The 20,731-nt window shown below is 37.9% G+C and overlaps 1 protein-coding gene across 1 annotated transcript in view; it reads right to left on the bottom strand.

The window, feature by feature from the left end:
- LOC145669982 (uncharacterized) overlaps window positions 1-20,731 on the bottom strand; it is a 106,962-nt gene that overhangs the window by 31,913 nt on the left and 54,318 nt on the right. The window contains exon 4 of the mRNA XM_081738323.1: window positions 4,059-4,085. Coding sequence (XP_081594449.1) covers window positions 4,059-4,085 — 27 coding nt within the window. The remainder of the gene's footprint in view (window positions 1-4,058; window positions 4,086-20,731) is intronic.

The raw sequence follows: 20,731 nt of genomic DNA, 5'->3' as shown, positions 1-20,731 counted from the left end.
AATTTTATTAGGGGTTAAAAATTAACCATAAAGATTAGTTTTTGAATATTTGTTTATTCATTAAATTAAAAAGGGATGTTAAATGAGGAATGGGTAGAGATGAAACTTTTTCGCAACAATTTTGAGATTTTGTAGCATTAATCATCACAATTTTCGCATTTATGTCGCATTTATTTTTTAAAATGTAGCACAAGTTTTTTTTCTTTTTTTCTTAATTATGAAACTTTTAAAATAGTATATTTTTGGTAGTAAGGTGTGTATCTAATACAAAAATGAGGATATACCTTGATTAGGTGACATTCTAGCTTTGTATTCACTGAAATATAGAAATTAATGCAAAAATTTAAACACTTCCTCTAACCTCAGTCTTAGTTAAAGGATAACATGCAGCAAGACATTACCAATTCTTTTAAATTTGTTCTCCTGTCAGTAACAATCATACTTGGAAAAGAATCTCTCGGCATCAACACTCGAGATTGGCAACCATATTGAACGTAAAGAGCTGACAGCAAAATACCTGTGATTAACTTTTAAACTGTTTAACAATGATACAATGTCAACTTTCTTATCCTCACTGTTGAGAACTCCAATAACTTTACTTTTAAATTATTATTGGAAGCAACCATTAGATCATGAACATTTTCATCACAAAATACAGTTAAGGATTTAAACAACAGTTGTTTCGTTGATGTCTACATCTTTATGAAGTGAAACAGTTTATGGATCAAAAAACTCGCAGAGCTTTTTTGAAAATGCAACGTTTTTTAAGTTAAATAATATTGGAAATACGTTTTTTAGTTATTATTAGCCATAATTAACAAGAATTCCACTTTCTGTTTTCATTCGAATTTATCACAAGTAATGCCGAATTTTGCAAAACTTCACGATAATATAAATGTGATATCTGGCTAGGAAACAAAGTTTGAGGTTTCCTGAAACATATACGTATTTTTTTTTTTTAACGTTTTTCACATATCGCATTAACGAAAACGTTTCGTCTCTATGAATGGGAAGTAGTAATTTCAAAATTTGTACAGTATTGGCACAACAATAAGAATACCAACATGACTTGGCATCCTTCCACCGATGAACAAAATGAGTAAACTAACCCCGTTACATTGCAACTCGCGTTTCCATAATTTAATGTGTGATCTTTGGTTTTGATAAAGTATCTCAAGGACTACTTTATCCTTATTTCTATCCGTTACTTTTGTTTACATGATATTTTTTCTTCTGCTTTTATCCTCCGTGACAGACTCCAGGGAAGAGTCAAAAGCTCCGAAATGCATTTATTTATTTATTTTTGTTTAGGCGGAGAACTTTATGTTGAAATAAAACGGAGAAAAATGTTTTTAATATCCGTGAAATTGGCTTTATTTGGCAGATCATTTTATTGCATCAATGTTTGAATATGATTTCGGATATGTGGCTACTGCGGCTGGCCCTAGATGATGTAAATCTGGAGGTCCAATTTTCACACACTCTTCGCACTAAATCAGGCTGTATTTCGGCAATAACGCATCGAATGTTTGTTCCCAAGTGCTCAATTGCTTCTGGTTTCTCAACGTAGGTATGCAATTTCACATATCCTAGAGAAAATCATATAATAGCGTCAAATCGAACGAACGAAGTTGCCAGTTACCAGGTCCATTTCGTGAAATTAATCGTTCGTCAAATGTTTCTTTCAGTAAATTAACTTTGACGCGCGCTGTGTGGCATGTGGCGCCGTCCTGCTGAAACCAGATGTCTGCAACATTAATGTCTGTCAATTGAGGCTCGAAAAAGTAATCATGACTGTACCGCTCACCGTTGACTGTAACGTTCTGATCAACATCATTTTTGGAGACATCAATCTCTTGTTGTGTCGTGTTGTGGTTGTACGACGTCTTATGGGATGCGTATTATCGTTTAGAGTAAACGTATTGAGAAAACAATCCATAGTTTCTCGAGTTAATCGCTCTGATGGACGATTATGAACAACGTAAAATACACGTAATGCTCAATGAGTTTGTCGAATTGAACAATGGTTTTCAAAATAAATTTGCACAATTTGCAAACATTGCTTCGGCTTGAGTCTATTCATGATGAATTGCCAAATCAAACTAAACTCAAAACAACCGAGAACTGTAATATCAGCTGTCACAGAAAACAATGTTGCCAGTTTAAAGTCTCTCTCTCTCTCTCTCTCTCTCTAGGAAACACACTTTAATATTCAGAAATTCCATAAACCTGTAAATAGAATAATTAGAATTCCTAAGCGTGAAATGAAATGAAATCTTTGAGTTTTCGGTTCCACGCTTATGCCGGTTAGGTTAAAGGAGACTGTGATAAGTAATGAATGAAATGGTGGAGTGTTATTAAAATAAACAAAGTTAGTATTATTACACCAAAATTACAATATCAATTCTTAATACCAGTATCAAATGAATAACTAACAATATCTTTTTCTCTCTTTCAGGATTTACCTGAAGGGGCTTCTCCGAAAGAATCTCTCGTTAATATTGTGCACTTAACGTGTGTATATATATTTATTTATTTTCATTAAATTTTCATTTATTAAATATATATATATATATATATATATATTTATTTTCATTCTAGCGAAATGCTATTCATCTTAAAGAATTTCGATTTAATTACCCACACTATGTTTTGGTGACGAAATATATGAGCGGTGCAAACGTAATGATAAAACGCTACCTCCGGTGAAATGGAATTAATAGGTGGAATGGGTTGAGATCGAACTAAAGAAAAGTATATATAGGTAGTTTAATTTCATAAATGTACTTGAAGATGCCAGGGGAAGCTTGTTTAGTATGTGTCATTGCATTGAATTGCGTTGAACCTTCCTTTCCTGTTTACTAGAAAGTTAGGAAATGTGACATACCATTATGTTTCCTCGACCTACTCATATACAGGATGTCTCAAAAGTCTCCTGACAAAGGGTAACTTATCAAATTTACAACAAAATGTAAGAGGGGAAACAGTCTCCGAATATGATGTTTTCAATCTAAAATGAAGGATTTTTTTTAAAAAATCGGATGAGACGTTTAGCCTGTACACTCTTTATGCGCCCAATATTAAATGAAAATGCAACGTTACCATTTACTTGGACCATTAAAATTTGTAAGAGTATGGTGAATGGGGGCTGGTCATTGACACGTTAGCGTAAAAGACAGTAACTTCATTCACTTATGTTGTGGGACCAGGTAAATGGCAACGTTGCATTTTCAATTAATATTGGGCGCATAAAGAGTGTACAGCCCAAACGGCTAGTCCGATTAAAAAAATTCTTTACCTTAGATTGAAAACATATTTGGAGACTGTTTCCCCTTTTACATTTTGTTGTGACTCTTATAATAACAGAGTTGATCTATGTCAGGAGACTTTTGAGACACCCTGTATGTAGAATTCCGAGTTATATTTCTCTTATTTGTTCGTCTCCGAACCATTTACGACATTTTCCTTCAGCGTTTCTTTCCAAAACTGTCAGTTTGTATTAATCCCTGCAAGTTAGTACCGAACATTCTCATTCATAGAGTATAAAAAGTGCTTTTAAAAAAGTTCCAGTTGTGGAGCATTCATATTTGAAACAGAGTGAGAAGTCTGATTTTGAGCTCCTTCGTGGGTATATGATTAGTACGCAGAATACGCGGATTCGACCGACTATGGGACCTCATCTGGTTTGAATAAGTTCAATATAACTAAGTTAGAGTTGGTTGGAGTCATATGGACTTGAAATAATGTATGTACGATCTTGTAACGTTCTCTAAAATGAAGTTAGATCTTGTTGTTACGTCTTGCAGGCTACAGACTTTTCAAATTGAGGCAAATAAATGATTACAGAAAGGCTGGTGGAATCAACGTCGAAGTAAACAAGAGAAGCTCGAGACAATGATGTCCACAAAACTAACATGGCCTGAGAGCGAAGCACAAAGTCCTCGCATCAGAGATGAATGCTCTACTAATTAGTCGCTTTTGCTCTAAGTAAATCTAAATGGTAAATCCAATTAATTTTATTTTTTAATAAAAAATGAAGAGAAACCTTCGTTACTCACTTCTTTCTACGTCTTCCCCAAAGCGACCTGTAAAGAAAGTAAAGCAAAATAGAATTCATAAAATTCAGAAATCAGAAAGTTTACATTTTAACAACATCAGAAATATTAGTTTCTTAACACACCTTTATTTTTATCCATTATAATCATAAGCGAAGGTTGAAGAGCACATACTGCCCTTAATCATTAATCATCTAAAACCTTCTAAAATGACAATTTTTAAGCAGCTATTCAATCTACTTAGTTCTCTTTGCAATTACTTTAATTCTCGGAAGATACATGTTGACCATCACGTTTCAGAACTGAAATTCACAACAGAATATCAAGTTTTAGGCTCAGCTCAGACAGCTTCTTTGTGTACAGACTCGATGTATCAAAAACTATTTCTAGGTGTCTTATGCAATAATTTCTGTAAGCAGTGGCACTTTTGAAACAAAGTAAAACATTTAGATTGAAGTTATAAAGAGCAGCATTTCATGTAAGAGAAAGAATGGCTTCTAAGATCAATAAGTATGAAAAAGCTAAGGGTGAGTTACAACTTCATTTATTGAAAAACTTTTATCCATCCCTTTTCTTTTTCGCGTTCTACTCTACATGACTTAGGGTGAGAGACTTGGGTTCGATTCCCGACGGAACCTCATGTGGTTTTGACTCCACGTTAAGCTGTATGTTGTCTCATATAGCCTCACTGCTGAAAGGGACGCTAAACTCAATCTACATGCCTTAATATGATAATGTGTATTTAAAGAATTACGATAATAATAGTAAAATATTTAAAAAATGCTTTCGCTTTTTTAAAAAGAACAAATAGTAGTAAACAGTAAAATGAAAAATAAATACTGTTTTAGAAATATTTTTTAAAATTATTTTAACTAACAAAAGTAAACAAATCTTATTGAAAAGTAAAAATTAATTCTGTTTTGAAGAAATTTATTTATGCAGAAAGTTTCATACAGCGCATCACCAATTGGCTAAAACTTAACATGAAGATAAAAATCATAGAAAAATAAAACAAAAAGAATAAAAAATAATAAAACAAATACAAAAAGGGTTCACCTTTTAATATACAATATTCTTTTCAGTTGAGTTCTGAAGTTTCATTCAGATTAAAAATATTAAGATCTGTTGAAACATTATTGTAATCATACGCTAGTCTGTAAAACAAAGAGCGCTTGACAATTGATGACCTAGGTGTCTCGTAAGCTAGCAAATTAAGAGAGGAAGTTCGCCGAGGACAAACCAGAAAGTTAATATACGACAGTAGGAACTCAATTTTACCATTGATAATCTTATATAGATAAAGCAAGTCAGCAGTGCGGCGTCGTTTGTCAAGGATACATAGTTTCATTAAATACATTAATTCCTGTCTCGAGTGATCACGTAGCTCAGGAATTCTAAATGTAACTATGATAAGGAAAAAAAAAGTTTAGGACCGAATCAATGCGAGATACTGCTATATTCCATACAGGTGAACAATATTCAATGATCGGAGAGATGAAAGCCTTATAAAACATTGTAAGGGCATGGAGACCTTGTATTTTAGGAAATTTAAAAGTAGACCAAGTAGTTTCATAGCTCTGGATAAGATCGATATGATGCGATTCGCAAAGGAGGGTTTTTCATCAAAAGGTAACACCTAAATCTTTTTGAGACGAAACATGTTTGATGGGTACGTTGTTGACTTCATATATCTGGCGAAGTATACTCTTTCTTCAAGAGATAGAAAGGGTAGAACATTTGTTGGGGTTTAAAGACAGATTCCAGGTAGAACACCAGTTATTTAACATATCTATGTCAGTTTGCAGTGAAGATACATCGCGTACAGAATTAATGGGTCTAAAGAGTTTACAGTCATCAGCGAAGAGCAAAATATTTGTTGAAGGGGATGAAAAGATGCTAGGTAAGTCATCCTATTTAGTAAAAACAAGAGTGGACCCAACACACTCCCCTGAGGCACTCCGGATAAGACAGGACTATACTGAGACAGGGATCCAGGAAGAGTAAAGCGCTGTTGTCTCTCTGAGAGATAATCTATGAATGAGAGGATCTTGCCATGAATGTTATATCTGTTAGAGTTTGTAAAGAAGTAACTGTGTTTATGGTATCCAAGGCCTTAGATATATCAAAGTGCACTACATCAAGTTGAGAGTTAGCCGTGATTGCCTGAGTGAATAACACTGATAGATTAGTAAGACATGAACGTCCAGATAGGAAACAGTGCTGAGAGCTGCTTAAAGGTTTGACGAAGCTAAATAATCTGTCTATTACTATTTTTTCACAGAGAATAGACACAGAAGAGAGAACAGAATTTGGTCTATGGGATGAAACTTGTTTTCTATCTTCACACTTTAAATGAGTATGATATTAACAGTTCCACAAATTGGGAAAGGCGCCTTCTGAAAAACACCTGCGCTGTGTTACAAATGAAAATGGTGTTGATATTATCAGGACCAGAAGACCGACGAGAAGATAGTGAGGAAATAATTTATTTCACTTCATCAGGGGAGATAGTAACTGTAGTCGACGAGTGCGAACACACAAGTTGGATCTTAGGTAAAGACGGAGGAGTCCCAAGCTTAGAAAAAAGCTATCACAAAGTGCTCTTTGAAGGCAATAGCTTTGTAATTCCCCTCAAAACTATTTGAGTTCTAATCGATTTCTTGCGAGATACGGGGTTGTTGCTTCCGGGAATTTATGAGCGACCAGGATATGTATGGTTCAGAAGTGAATTGACATGATAGGATTTTTTATATTTCAACGGAGGAGATATTTCGAATGCCGTCTGATATTAGAAAAAGACTTATACGTTTGTTCGTTCGGAATCTGCTTCCAAACAACCAAGCACGCTATTTATTTCGAACAACAAACCGAGTTTCTGCATCAATCCACGGAGGGAACTGACGCGATAGTTTCAGTTTACGCGGGACAAAATTTAACAACTGCAGTAATAATATCCATAAATAATGAGACAGCATCATTAATATTACCATCATTTAGTATGAACCAGGGAATTAAGTCAAGGGCACGATTTATACTGTCCCATGGTGCCTTCTTCCATAATCAAATAAACTGCTTCGACTCAAATTTATTATGATTCGATGAGCCTAGAAATATCAACACCTAAAGATTCATGACAGATGAAAATAAATTTTTAAGTAGAGTGATGACAAGATCATTTCAAGAGAAGACTATATAACCAAGAATATTCTCTCGACGAGTAGGAAATAAGTTAAATTGACTGACCCGTAAACTATGTATAAACATGTCTAAAAACCAATGGTCACTAGGGCATCTATCCACCCCTGTCTTAGGATCAATCCAATCTATTGATAGATTAAAAATCACCAAAAAATACAATATCACTTTCGTTAAGGGCTCTGAGTACAGAATCCCTACAATTTTCGAACACAGAAGTAGAATTTCTAGGTGGGCTATAATAACAACTAATCAGAAGTTTAATATATTAGTAGTAGCATGATCATTTATAGTTAGTAGCAAGATCATTGCGTAATTTACACCTCCATTTGATACTTACGCAAATCACACATTCACTAAGACTTCCTCGATCACTCCTATAAATGTTAAAATATGAAGCTATAGATAATTCACTGTTATCTACACTTTCATTTAATCAGGTTTCAGTAAAATCCAAGCAGTCATAACTAGTTAATTCACCTGTAGGCATTGCACAATCAGCCAATTTATTTTTTACACTTTGTAAGTTCTGGTAGTACGCAGTAAATGCAGGAACACTTGCTGAAGGTCCAGGGTTTAACTGGATATCACCGCTAAGAAGAATTAAAATCAGAAGATGGGTAAAGGGATGTATGGACTTCTTAGCTGTATGTGATTTTGAAACGTTACTTTTTGACGCAGGTGGGAAACCAGTTACCATGCTATAAGTTGAAGTTAGTAGCTTTCTAGATTCAAACTCCCAGCATTCAGCCGAAACTGACAGTCGGCTGTATGCGCTTTTTGATGTAATAGTAGCACCAAGGGAAAATCAATAAATAACAATCAGACACGATGACAGTGACATAAAACCTGAAGTTCAGTCTAGTGGATTTAGGAGTATTGACTGACAACATTTGCATGTCTAGCAGCATTTTACGCATACTGCACCAACAAGAAGGAATAATGGCGACGTCGTTCAGCAAGAATGATATCCAAAACACAAATTAAACAGTATCTCAACTCATGCAAAATTCTCAATCGTAACTATATAGTTAGGTAACTACTGATATGGTCTGTGAAGGCCAAACACAAATTTAAGTGCACTTAAACTTTCTAGGGGAGTGAAACACGTGTTCTGTTACAAACTGAAGCCACATTCACAGGAAAAAAGAACTTGCACTGTTCGTAAATACCTGACACCAGGCCAGATTGTTCGTCCAAATATCCAAATATTAATAGGCTGTTGCACATACTCATTTCTTAGTTTTAATCAAATGATCTTCCAATAAAAATAAAACTACTGGAGCTGTTCCATGTTGACATATTCCACTCCGATGCGCACTTGTATGTTGAATCTAAGTGTGAGAAAAACATGAGGAACGATCTTATACACAATCAATAAATTCCTTAATTCTCAAGGAAATCAAGTGATTCTATATGAAGTGCTCCCCATGCTTTTCTTTTTAGTCACGCATAAATAGGACTTTTTAAACAAGTGATTTTCTTGAAAAAACTTTCTATTTTTACGTAAATTTGTTTTGTTAATTTTTAAATAAAAGAAAGCAAGGTTTTATTTATTTATTTATTTTTCAAATGTTACCAAGAACCGTGAAAATCTAAAATTATGTTTGAGTTTGTGTTAACCCCCTATGTACTAATTCCATTTTACTCAGGAGTAAAACTGATTGTATATGGTAGATAGATAATCTTCAAAATGAAACCAGGGGATGTAATGGAGGGTATACGAGGGTATACGGCGTATAGAAACCTCTATTTTATTTTTTGGGGGTGGGAGGAAGTATCGTATAGCACCTACAATTTAGGAAGTACGCAGGTATACGCTACATTCCATCCATAGTATTCTCATTTCATTGGAACAAACAAACAAAACTGCTTTTCCTGTACTGTATTTCAAAACAAAAATTCTCACTAAACAGCTATTCGTCAGGTTGTTGCCGCGAATATCTAAATTCTTTTAAAATGTTTGTGTTTTCGGAGTGTGGGAATAGAGTTTTCCGAGAATCCCTTCTATAATGAAGAACAGCATTCTGAATCTGCAGTAGTTTTTCCTCAAGATGTCAGATGTGCTGTCCCTGAAGATCAGTGGAAGATAGAGTTGAGGGTGAGGAGTAGGGACTATATTCATGTGGCTACATTGAAATTTTTCGGTTTTGATATAGGAATGACCAGTTTCCACGCCCTCTTTGATCCAAATTCAGTCTGCCAATTGGATACAATTTGAGCGAGGCAATATTAGATGAAACTAGCTCCTTTCTAATCGCCGAAGGAGGTTGTTCGAAAAAACTTTACTTTAGTTCAAAGGTTAAGCGGAAATTAAATATATTTACGACAAGAAATCTTTGACCTCCACAGAAAGAATAACACCTGTGAACTATCATTGGTCTAGTTTGAAGCATCCACCGTCTTTCAGAATATCATCAACTACAGCAGCGAACCTTTGATTAGTACTGTTCACTTGTAGCCCAATTGACATCAAAGAAAGCGGCAATTGATTTCTATAAATACTCGGCAGCTAGTACTGTAGTTTAAGTTTTCCGGCAACCTACTGAGAAAAAAAAGTTAAAACTAACATTTTCTTTGTTGCTTCGGTTTCACTCAGATACAAAAATATTTGAAGAAAATTTAATAGGAGAGAGAGAAAACAAAAGTCAGGAAAGACTTGTAGCGAATGAAACAAACAATCTTACAGCTATCTTTGATCATTTCAGTGCAACCTTCACTTCGGAAATATTTGCTTAGTAGTGTTTAAACTTTCTTTGTGGGTTGACGTATTAAGAGTTGCTTAGCAATTGCAAGATGTCTAAGCTGATGCTAGAAAACTGGTTAAAAAGGAAAAGAGAATACCTTTGTAAATTCAGTTGATGAAAATGTAAAATCAAAGACTTGAGAAATAGCGAAAAAAGTAAAAAAGAACATGTTCATTTGCCAACTACTACTTCAGAGAAAGACGTAAGTACATTTATTTACTTATTTATTTCATATAACGTACATAGAAAGCCGACACATACGGATCTTTATCTCAACGCAAGCAGCTTCCATCACTGTCACAACGTCTTACGTGCTAAACACCTTGATCTACGGAGCAGTCTCCGTAATGACCAAGAAAGTTTACAAGAGGAATTCAACAATCTTCGTTCGACGCTACAAGAGAATGGCTACAATCTTAGAGATATCAACATGGCCATAAAAAAGAGCCGTTACTTCCCAACAGAAAGTGATGAAAAAAGTTAAGAGTGACGATTATCTCTACTACCGTATTGCCTTTCCTCCGTATTGCCTACCGTATTGCACCTCCGGCAAACTCAGCAGAATACTTGACTTGTCAGATATGGTATAAGAGTCATTCATAAACCTTTAGTCAATTGATTTTACAAATACTATCATAGCAATTTTTGGGACAATAATAAAGAAAGCCATGACCATCTCACGTGAAATGAATAGTCTCAACAGAGACAATGGGTTTCAACTCAGCCCTACCTGGTTGGCCCTTTTTAGGAACAAAAAAGAACATTCAACAAAGCCATTTCTAGTAGCCACAATAATAGCCAATGAGCCAACGAGACATCCCTCAGCCAACCAGAAGCCAGCATTTCTTTCAGCCAATCACAAGTCCTCATTCATAGCTCCGTCCCTAAACAGTTACCATATATACATGCCCAGTTGTCCCCACTAACAATACACTTCCCCTTACAGACAACACAGATTTGTATTAACACTTAACAGATTTTAAGATAGGTTGCAATTAAACAGATAAGTTATTAATTTATTACTACAGACAAGTTTACATGGATTTTTTCTACCCCTTCAAATGTGGTTTTCCCATGTAAATAGACTATTGCATGCAGCATGACCGATTGGGTTTTTTTTTTCCCTGGTTCCCAGGTTTTTTATCCCTCTATCAAATCTCAAAATGTGAAAAAACTTCTCGCGCTTTCCTATCTTCTTTTTCTCACCTTCTTTCTTCCTACTTATACAACTCCGACTCGCGTGTAAATGTCTCGTAAAGATAGAAACCGCGGAACATACCTATCGACACATGCTTTAGGTTTACTAACGCATGCAGAAGCAGCACGTAGATATATGTTGGTGCTTCACTCACGGGGCGAGCTTTCTTGCTAAGTATTCTGTATTCTAGCTTTTCTGTTTCTGTTTGTCTCATCAACTGTACAGATTACAGCAATTTCACTGAGAACGGATGTATTTTGTGCGCGCTCGGGAAGTGGTGAAATAAAATCAACAAAAAATTAATAAAAATGGAATATTATATTTTGTCACAAGATCTCAGAAGAACTCAGGTTATGGACAAGAATAATTGCTACTCACTTTAAGTCCACTACAGCCTCAACAACAGTCACGGTGTTGGACACCCCTGTCGCACCCTTAGATTTTCTTATGGCAGCTAGAAATCCGGTAACCCAAATACTGAGAGCCCCTCAGCTGGAGGCTAGTTACACTATGATTGGAAATGCGGCTCTTATGAGGAACAACCAACTACAACAGTCTATAACTGAAGACAACCCAGGCTAATCAGCAACAAGTGCAGACACCAGATACAGTCCTTCCTGAGACAAACGAGGAGTATGACAACCTCGCCAAAGAGGAAATATCCATTGATTACATAAATACAGATGATTTTCATGAAAGACCGAAACCAAAGAAAGAGGCCAAAAAACGATTCTACCTTGGTGTGGAATCATATGTGCAATTTGCTCACGAAAACAAATATGCTTCTAGCACAAGACACTGATGACCCATCAATAATGATAGATGCAACTACCTCTTCAACCCCAGAAAGCAACAACAAAGTGCAGAGTATTTATGTTTATGGAGTGGAAAAAAACGTATGCTTTTTGCACATCTTCAGCAGCCAACTGTTCCAGCTCGCTCACTTACAGCCAAACCAAGGATTATATCCAATTTCATGGTCAATCGGAGGCAGATTATGACAAGATCATTGCTTTTTGTCAAATGAAAAAAAAAAAAAAAGACCATGCCATAGAAATTAAGTGGAAGTCGTAATTACCAGTCAATACTGAAACTTCAGACATATTAGATGATCCAAAAGCTAAAGATTGCTGTGAAACAAATGAAAGAACAAAATCATCCATGAACATATTGTTTCTGGTTCTTTTGAAAAAAAAAATCCCAATATGTATGAGAAAAACACCTACTAAACTGCCGCATGAATGTAGAAAAATACTGTTCAATGGAATACTGTTTACCCTCGGACATTAGGTCCCTCGACACTTCTGCGCATGACAGAAGTAGAAGAGTCCATTACGAAAAATGGATATGTGTATGTACGGACAACATGTGTTTGTTTTCTCCTCTGGGAGCGAGAGAAAGAAGGTTGGAAGTTTAAACATAGTTGCCAGCCTACGTAAATTGGTCCCAGGTCAGCAATACATTCTGGTCAGATGATGATGTCACGCAGTGAACATAGCACGCGCATTTTAAATGCAGCCTAGCATTGTGTTTTAGTTTGTCGTCGTTTTGTTATTATGATGGGGCCAATACCGTCAACCAGTGAAGGCAAAATATTGCGCTTATTCCCTCCTCCAAATTTTGGATTATTCCTCTATTTTTTTGTTCGTCTTGCACCGTAGATCCCCAGTCATGCCCTACGGACAATAATAATCGGTAATCGTGCTCTTTCAGTGCTGTAGGCCCACTTTGATTTCATTCTCATATTATTATTATTTATAAAATCTTATCAGGTATAGATTTACTGCGCCGGGTTGGTAACACTGCAAACAATACCTTTACCGCCGACGCGAATAACCAATGACTTCCGTTTTCTTTTTCTTTTACAGTCCATTCCTTTCATTAAGATAGACTCTCCTTGGCACTCTGCCAACTAGAGGTCTCAGCCGAATGGATAAACAGTACTTATAGTTTCCGTTGTCATCGACTGTCATTCAAGATACATGGCACGCTACCGCTAGATGCCTCAAGTGTGCCCAGAATCGCCTAACAAACACCTGTCCGAAGGAAATCACAACAGAACCTGCACGCTGGTGCAACTGTGGGCCAGCACATCCAGCTAACTATCGAGGTTGCCAAACCTTCCACAGAGAGAAAGCACGCTGTGCTCAACAGAGAATCCCCAATACTGAGAAACCAGCCGCGACCAAATCTAGCATAACTACTCAAAGATTTTCCCAACCTTTCTCCACCTAAAATTCCTTCAAACCGCTAAGTTGATCGCTCACAACCTCAACAGCAAACCACAACCGATCAGACATCAACAGGGTACTTTGCATCTGATCAAGGAATTACTGAGTCTCTTTAAAAAGACTAAATTTCAAGAAAATTCTCCAGAAAGCTAAGGCTGCCTTCAAAAATTCAAAGCGGCTACTGATTCAATAACAAAATTCACTGTAGTATGAGACAGTTACCATATACGACTCCTTAACTGGAACGCGGATAGAATTAATGATCAAACGGAAAAACTTCACCTCTTAACTCAGAATATAGATATAGCCTACATACAGGAAACAAAGTTAAAACCGCCTACTACTTTCCGAGTTAGAAACTACATAACCATCCATCAAGATCGACTACATCAACGAGAAGGTGCACTCATTACACTAATTAAAAAATATTATTACATCATCCATTACAACTACTACCTGTCCAATCCATAGAGGCACTAGGGATCACACTATTGTCCTCTCGCTACCCAATCAACTTGATCGATGTCTATCGCCAACCGTGGACTCCACTTGATCCAACAGACCTATTACATCTCAAGCAACTAGGTAACAGAACATTCATAGCGGGTGACCTCAATGCTTAACACCACCAATGGAATTCCAGAACCAACAACATTGGAAATTTATTGGTAGCAGCTTTACCACGATTGGACATACAACTCCTGGCACCAAATAAGTCAACCCATTTTCCTCACAATGGAAGTCGTCTGGACATTGTAGATTTGTTCCTTAATAAGGACAGCAAGTATCTCAATGGGACGACACTAGTTACAAACACAAACAAACAACTACACGTACACACACCTACAACATCGTAGCTCTAGATCCCTTGCGGTGTTATAGCAAGGGGCTGTTTATCTAAAGAAAACAACACCTAGTCATAGAACCAGAAGTAGCCGATGACAGACCCTTCCAGAACGCTCACAATCAGATCAAGAAAGTCATCACACCAGAAGAAAACTACAATCCACAGAACCAAAATGAGTTTTGGAACAGGCAGTGGACGGATAGTTCGCGCTAAGTACAATGTTAATTAGCAATGTCCGGTTAGTCTACTAATAACCAGCGTTAATTACAAACGATCGGTCAGGTTAAATGACTAAGACTACAGGATTTACCGCTTTTTATTAAGACCCGACTTGAACATAAGATCGTTCTGTTCTAAGAACAGTACTTATCTGGATCTTTTTAGAGCCAAGAGCTAACGTATTTCTTCCCTCCGACTGTGTTGACGCCTGACAAACCGAAAGGAAGTGTTTATTAAACTATTTGCACTCCTGTCCCTCTTGAGTGACCGAGTACAGAGTAGGCACTATGTATGTGCTGGCATTGCCGACATTCGGGGTGCAAGTAGGATAAACTTATCCCAACGGGACGAATCATAAGTATTGCAGACAAGAAAACACACACATCCAACATCGCAACTCTGGATACTTAGCGGTGTTATACCAAGGAGTTACACATACAAATCATATACACAAACTACGATCTTCTCCCTAATACTAAAAGATAAGACGACACGAAGGATTCACCAAGGAACATTGAGACTACACACGAAGTACTAGGAACAGAAGTCTCATACTCCAGACAAACCAACAGGAACCGTATCACGAGACCCTCTCCAAAAATAGGAGAAAACAACGGAGACCACTACAGTTATCGCCTGAGAGGGCAACAACCCCACCTGACAATACCTTCTGATGAAGAGTTACCACCGAAGGCTTCATTCTCACCTAACTCAGATTCTCTAAACTTCATGAATAACTATGCCGAGGCAGGAAAATCTTCAATACAACATATAGAGGGAAGATGATGACAAGCCACAAGAATAGGCGTTCCTTCGTAGATTTTCCAATCACGATTCCCAAACGAAGAATATCTGAAACAGACAAGCATCAACATGACGAAAAAGGCAGAGAGAGATATAGTGCAAACACTCACACCCAGAATTTTTGACCTTAGCAAGAACCACCTAGAGAAAAGAGAACACGATGAATATGGGAACCCCACTCAGAAAGAATCCAGGGACGTCAAGAACAAAACAGAGCAAGTGACCCGCAACACTTGGAAGAAAGAAACGACGATAGAAATAGAAAACGCTACCAGGCAGTACATCGAGGAGGCCACACTCTAGAGAAACCAAACTTTTTAACCTAGGATACCTGAAGCGGACAAAAAACAATGAAGAAAGCAGCAAAGACTCTCACAAACAAAAAGTCTACTCAATCGCTATATTTAACATAGATCCACAAAAAACTAGGCCATTGGCCCTGAAAAGGGAAATCAATATCAGAATACATAATGTAAAAGTTGTAAATCTAATTTAACTCGCAACAACGGTGTTAAAATCACTGTCCAAAATAAGAATACAAACTACGATTCCATGACTGATTTCGAGTGTTGGACTACGGTAAGCATGCGCAATGGAACACGAATGACTATCACAAAGTGCCGACAGGAAGAACATCACTACAGCAAACACACTACACAAAAAAGTCCCACACAACACGCGTTTTGTAAAGACCACAGTGCCCCAACCCCCTTCAATAAACAAAACTTTAGGAGAACACAGAAAAAAGAATCTGTCGGCCGAAAACCAACACTATTGTGCACGAAAAAATCTCATATTGGGTAAAGCAGCAAAATTGCTCGAGGCCCTTCCTATCCCCTGTGGGGTTGGTAAACCTACAACTACGACGATGACCGGTCTCATAATGCAAGTGCCCCACGGACCAAGGGAGGCATATCCGAGTCCACGCGACCGCGGAAGAATTATCGTCTACAGCGTACAGTAGCAGTACAGTATCTATGAAAGCAAACAAACAGCAGCATAATTGACCACACTATGTCCACGTGAAACCTCTTAGATCGTTAAGAAAATTGACTTATGACTGACTAAGACAAGACTAAGAGGTCGTGCTGCTCTTATAAGAGTACTACCATCCGGCTCTTATTAGAGCCACCTTACAATGGAGATTTCCTTTCCAGACAGTATTGACGTTGAACAGAACAGAGGTTTAACTATTTGCTCCCTTTCCTTCTTGAGTGACCGAGCTTATGGTAGGTACTCTGGAATGTACAGGCCTTCCTGACAGTCTGACAGCAAGTAGGACAAGCTATATCCCAATGGGACGACATTAGTTACACCCACAAACAACTGCACCTACATACACCTACAACATTGTAGCTCTAGATACCTTGCGATGTTATACCAAGTGGCTGCTTATACCAAGAAAAACATTTACCCACAGAAACGGAAATAGCCGATGACAGAACTTTCCAGAACGCTGATAATCAGATCAAAGAGAATATAATACCAGAACAGAATTAAGGAATCGAAAAAAATCAAATAATACACCACTACCTCAACCTGACCTAAGGTGATAAAGCAGACATACACCCAGGTGACCATGACATACGGTTCAATGAGAACTCTCAGAAAACTACTTGAGCTATTCAAAAGGAAAAAAATGTTTTGCCGCTGGCCCAAACAAGATCATTGCCATACACAAAGAAATCACCTGAAAATTTAACCCACAAATTCACAGAACTCTGCAATATAGCCTGAGAACAAGATACACACTTCTATTCTGAAAAAGTCACACATTTTTATTCTCAAACCTAGAAAACTTTCCAACCAATCGAAAAGTCACAGACCCATCACTTTAAAAGCTATATCCTCCAAGCTAATGGAAAAAATGTTGAACAGGAGAAATCAATGCATGAAGGATACTGAACTGAAAAATCAGGCAAGATTCAGATCTACGTACACCATACAACACATCATCAGAATATATAATGACGCACAAAATAATATCAAAATGAAAAACTAGGAGCCCTCGTTTGACTTAAGCACTGCATTTGATAGTCTGTCGTGATGGATTAATTCACAAGCTGGCTCAATCTCAATCTACAGACTACAATCATGAGGTGGATTTATTTGTTCATATACTACAGAAAGAAACCCGACTGAAATTCAACGAAAAATATCAAAAGCAATCCACCTTCGAAAGGCTGCACCTCTGGCAAACTCAACAGAATTTTTTTCTTGTCGGGAATGGTATAAGACATTCATAAACATCTACCCAAAAATCACTTCATTAATCAAATCAGTGAAAGACTACCTTCATTGCGCACTCCTGATGTATATCCTATACCATCTAAATGTGGCAAATCATACATAGGACAAACAGGACGCATAATAGAACAACAATGCAGAGAACACAACAGCTACATAAGACTTCAGCAACCCAAAAAGTCGGGCGGACACAATTGATTTTACAAACATCTCCATAGTAGTCAAGTGCAGCAATTTTTGGGACGGAATAATAATGAAAACCATAGCTATCTCACGTAAAAGGAACAGTTCCAATAGAAACAATGTGTTTCACCACAGCCCTATCTGGTCGGCTCTTTTCAGGAACAAGAAAGAATATTCATCGAAGTCATTTCTCATAGCCACAAAAATAGCCAATCACGCGCTAGCATCGCTCATCCAACCAGACGTCAGCATTTACCTCAGCCAATCACACTGCCCCATTCATAGCTCCGTCCTAAGGAGTTACCATATAAAATTACATACATCTGCGGCCTCACACACAATTCCATTCACAGAACTTCAAGCGAAGTGCAAATGCTCCCCGGATAGAAAGATGCAAGTTGCCCAGTCTACGCGCCGCGATTAGAATTTTCGTACAAGGAACACAGGACAATTTTGAGTCTTTGGAAACAAGGCAGCAGCAGGATAAGGAGCGCGTGATCTTTGTGTTTATCTGAAAAGCAACTTTATTTGAGAAGAGAAAACAATGGATCGTACCGCTCTTTTTAGAGTAGTACTATCCGGTTCTTATTAGAGCCCCACGTAAAGTTTCCTGTAGAAGTAAATCAGACTGACTACTTGACATATATGGATTGTGCCGCTCTTATCAGAGCAGCACCTTCCGGCTCTTATTAGAGCCATCCTACAAACCAACTATTGACAATTGACTGCTACGCAGACAAAAACAGTCTGCACGAAAGGATTGTACCGCTCTTTTGAGAGCAGTACCTTCCGGCTCTTATCAGGGCCACTGACGAGCTAAATTATCATTTACCCCTTTCCGACGGAATTGAGGAATAACGCACCGTAAGGATTAGTTTGGACTATCCTGTCCCTCTTGAGTGACCGAGGTTAGAGTATGTACAGGCTTGGGCGACAGTCGGAGAGCGAATAGGCTAAACTGATCCCAACGGGACGATGTGTTAGGACCCCGACACAATCACACACACACACTATTCACTATTCACAACACGGTTGCTCCGGAAACCTTGCGGTGTTACACGAAGGAGCCACTACTACATATCTGAAAACTAAAAACACTCACCCTTATCACAACTACCTAATTGGAAGCGTAGCGACCACGTGCTGAGGGGCCACCAAGAATAAAAGAAGAAACGAAAATGAAACCACAAAGGAATACGAGAGGGAGAAGCATGGCTCGCAAAAAATCTCCAATGAGGCACCAGCAGCTTCACAGACATGCCCATAACGGCACTCGCAAGAAGCCAAACTACAACGAACTGCACACAAGAAGGAAGAAAGACCAGAGAGGCTCCAACATATGCCCACCACTCAGTAACTACTAAAATACAAGAGGATACATGCATAAACACAACCATTCAATAACAGCAAACACGCCCACCATCAGAAGGACACGGAATTAATTTTACAAATACTACTATCGTAGTCAAGGGCAGCAATTTTTGGGGCGGAATAATAAAGTCAGCCGTCTCACGTGAAAGGAACAGTTTCGAAAGAGACATTGCGTTTCTTCTCACTCCTATCTGCTCGGCCCTTTTCACGAACAAACTAGAACATTCAGTCATTTCTCGTAACCACAACAATAGCCAATCGCAAGCCAGCATCAGTTAGCCAATCACGAGCTAGCATCCCTCAGCCAATCGGAAGACTGCATTTACCTCAGCCAATCATATTCCTCCAGCCATAGCTCCGCCTTAAATACTTACTATATATAAATGCACACACCTCCGGCCTCTCAGGATATTTCAAGCAAATGTAACTCTCCGCAGAGAAGCAGTTGGGAAAAAATTAGGAGAGGCAAGCACTGTCCGCGTGAAATATGAACAACAATGCGAAGGATTACAATGGGTTTTTAGAACAGGCATGTACAGATAGTTCTCGCTAAGTACAGTATTAGTTACCAACGTATAGTTACACTACTAGTGAGCAGCGTTAATTACCAAGGATCGGTTACGCTAAATGACTAAGACTACAGGCTTTACCGGTCTTTATTAAGGCCAGACTTATACTTGAACAAAAGATCGTTCCGTTCTTTTAAGAACAGAACTTATCCGGCTCTTTTTAGAGCCAAGAGCTAAGGTATTTCTTCCCTCCCCGACAGTGTTGACGCCTGACAAACCGAAAGGAGGAGTTTAAACTATTTGCACTCCTGTCCCTCTTGAGTGACCGAGCATAGAGTAGGCACTCATGTATGTACAGGCATTGCCGACAGTCGGGGTGCAAGTAGGATAAACTTATCCCAACGGGACGAATAATCTGTATTGCACACAAGAACACACTCACACATATCCAACATCGCAACTCTGGATACCTTGCGGTGTTATACCAAGGAGTTGCTTACACATACAAATCACACACACACTAGATCTTTTCATTAACACTGGAATATAAACCATCAAAGAAGCATTCAAAAAGAAAAATGAATACTACAAGAAGTACTAGGAGCAGAAGTCTCATATGGCAGACAAACCAAAAGGAACCACACCAGCAAAACTTTCCCCAAGAGTAAGAGGAAACCACGAACACTACTACAGTTATCACCTGAGAGGACAACACCTGGCTGAGGACTTAATACACAATCACCTCAACCTGATCGAAATTATGGTTGCTAGACGTCCCGGTTTTCAATGAAAGAATTAACTGTCCCGAGAAAGGCTTTCGGGACGCCTGTTTGTCCCGGTTTTCGTTCCTCAGATTGAAAAATCAACGTGCAAGAACTAGTATGTGACACCAAGTTTTCGGAAGATTTCTGTAGCCAATTAATTTGCTAAACAACAAGGAGTTTGAAAATCATATCCATTCTTTCGTCCTGTGGGCTGTTTAGCTTCCAGAGGGAAAAAAGGGATTTTTAAAAATATTCAAGAGGGAGCACATGTTACGGCAATAATTTCTTGAACATCACTTTCTGGTGACGGGCTTTAACTACTAGTTATTTAATACTTTAATCGGCAGCGAAGAACTGCTTC

The sequence above is a fragment of the Thermobia domestica genome, chromosome 14 (genome assembly GCF_964235325.1).
Source record: "Thermobia domestica chromosome 14, izTheDome1.hap1.1, whole genome shotgun sequence".
NCBI classification, from domain to species: Eukaryota; Metazoa; Arthropoda; class Insecta; order Zygentoma; family Lepismatidae; genus Thermobia; species Thermobia domestica.
This window is presented reverse-complemented; position numbering and strand designations above follow the sequence as displayed.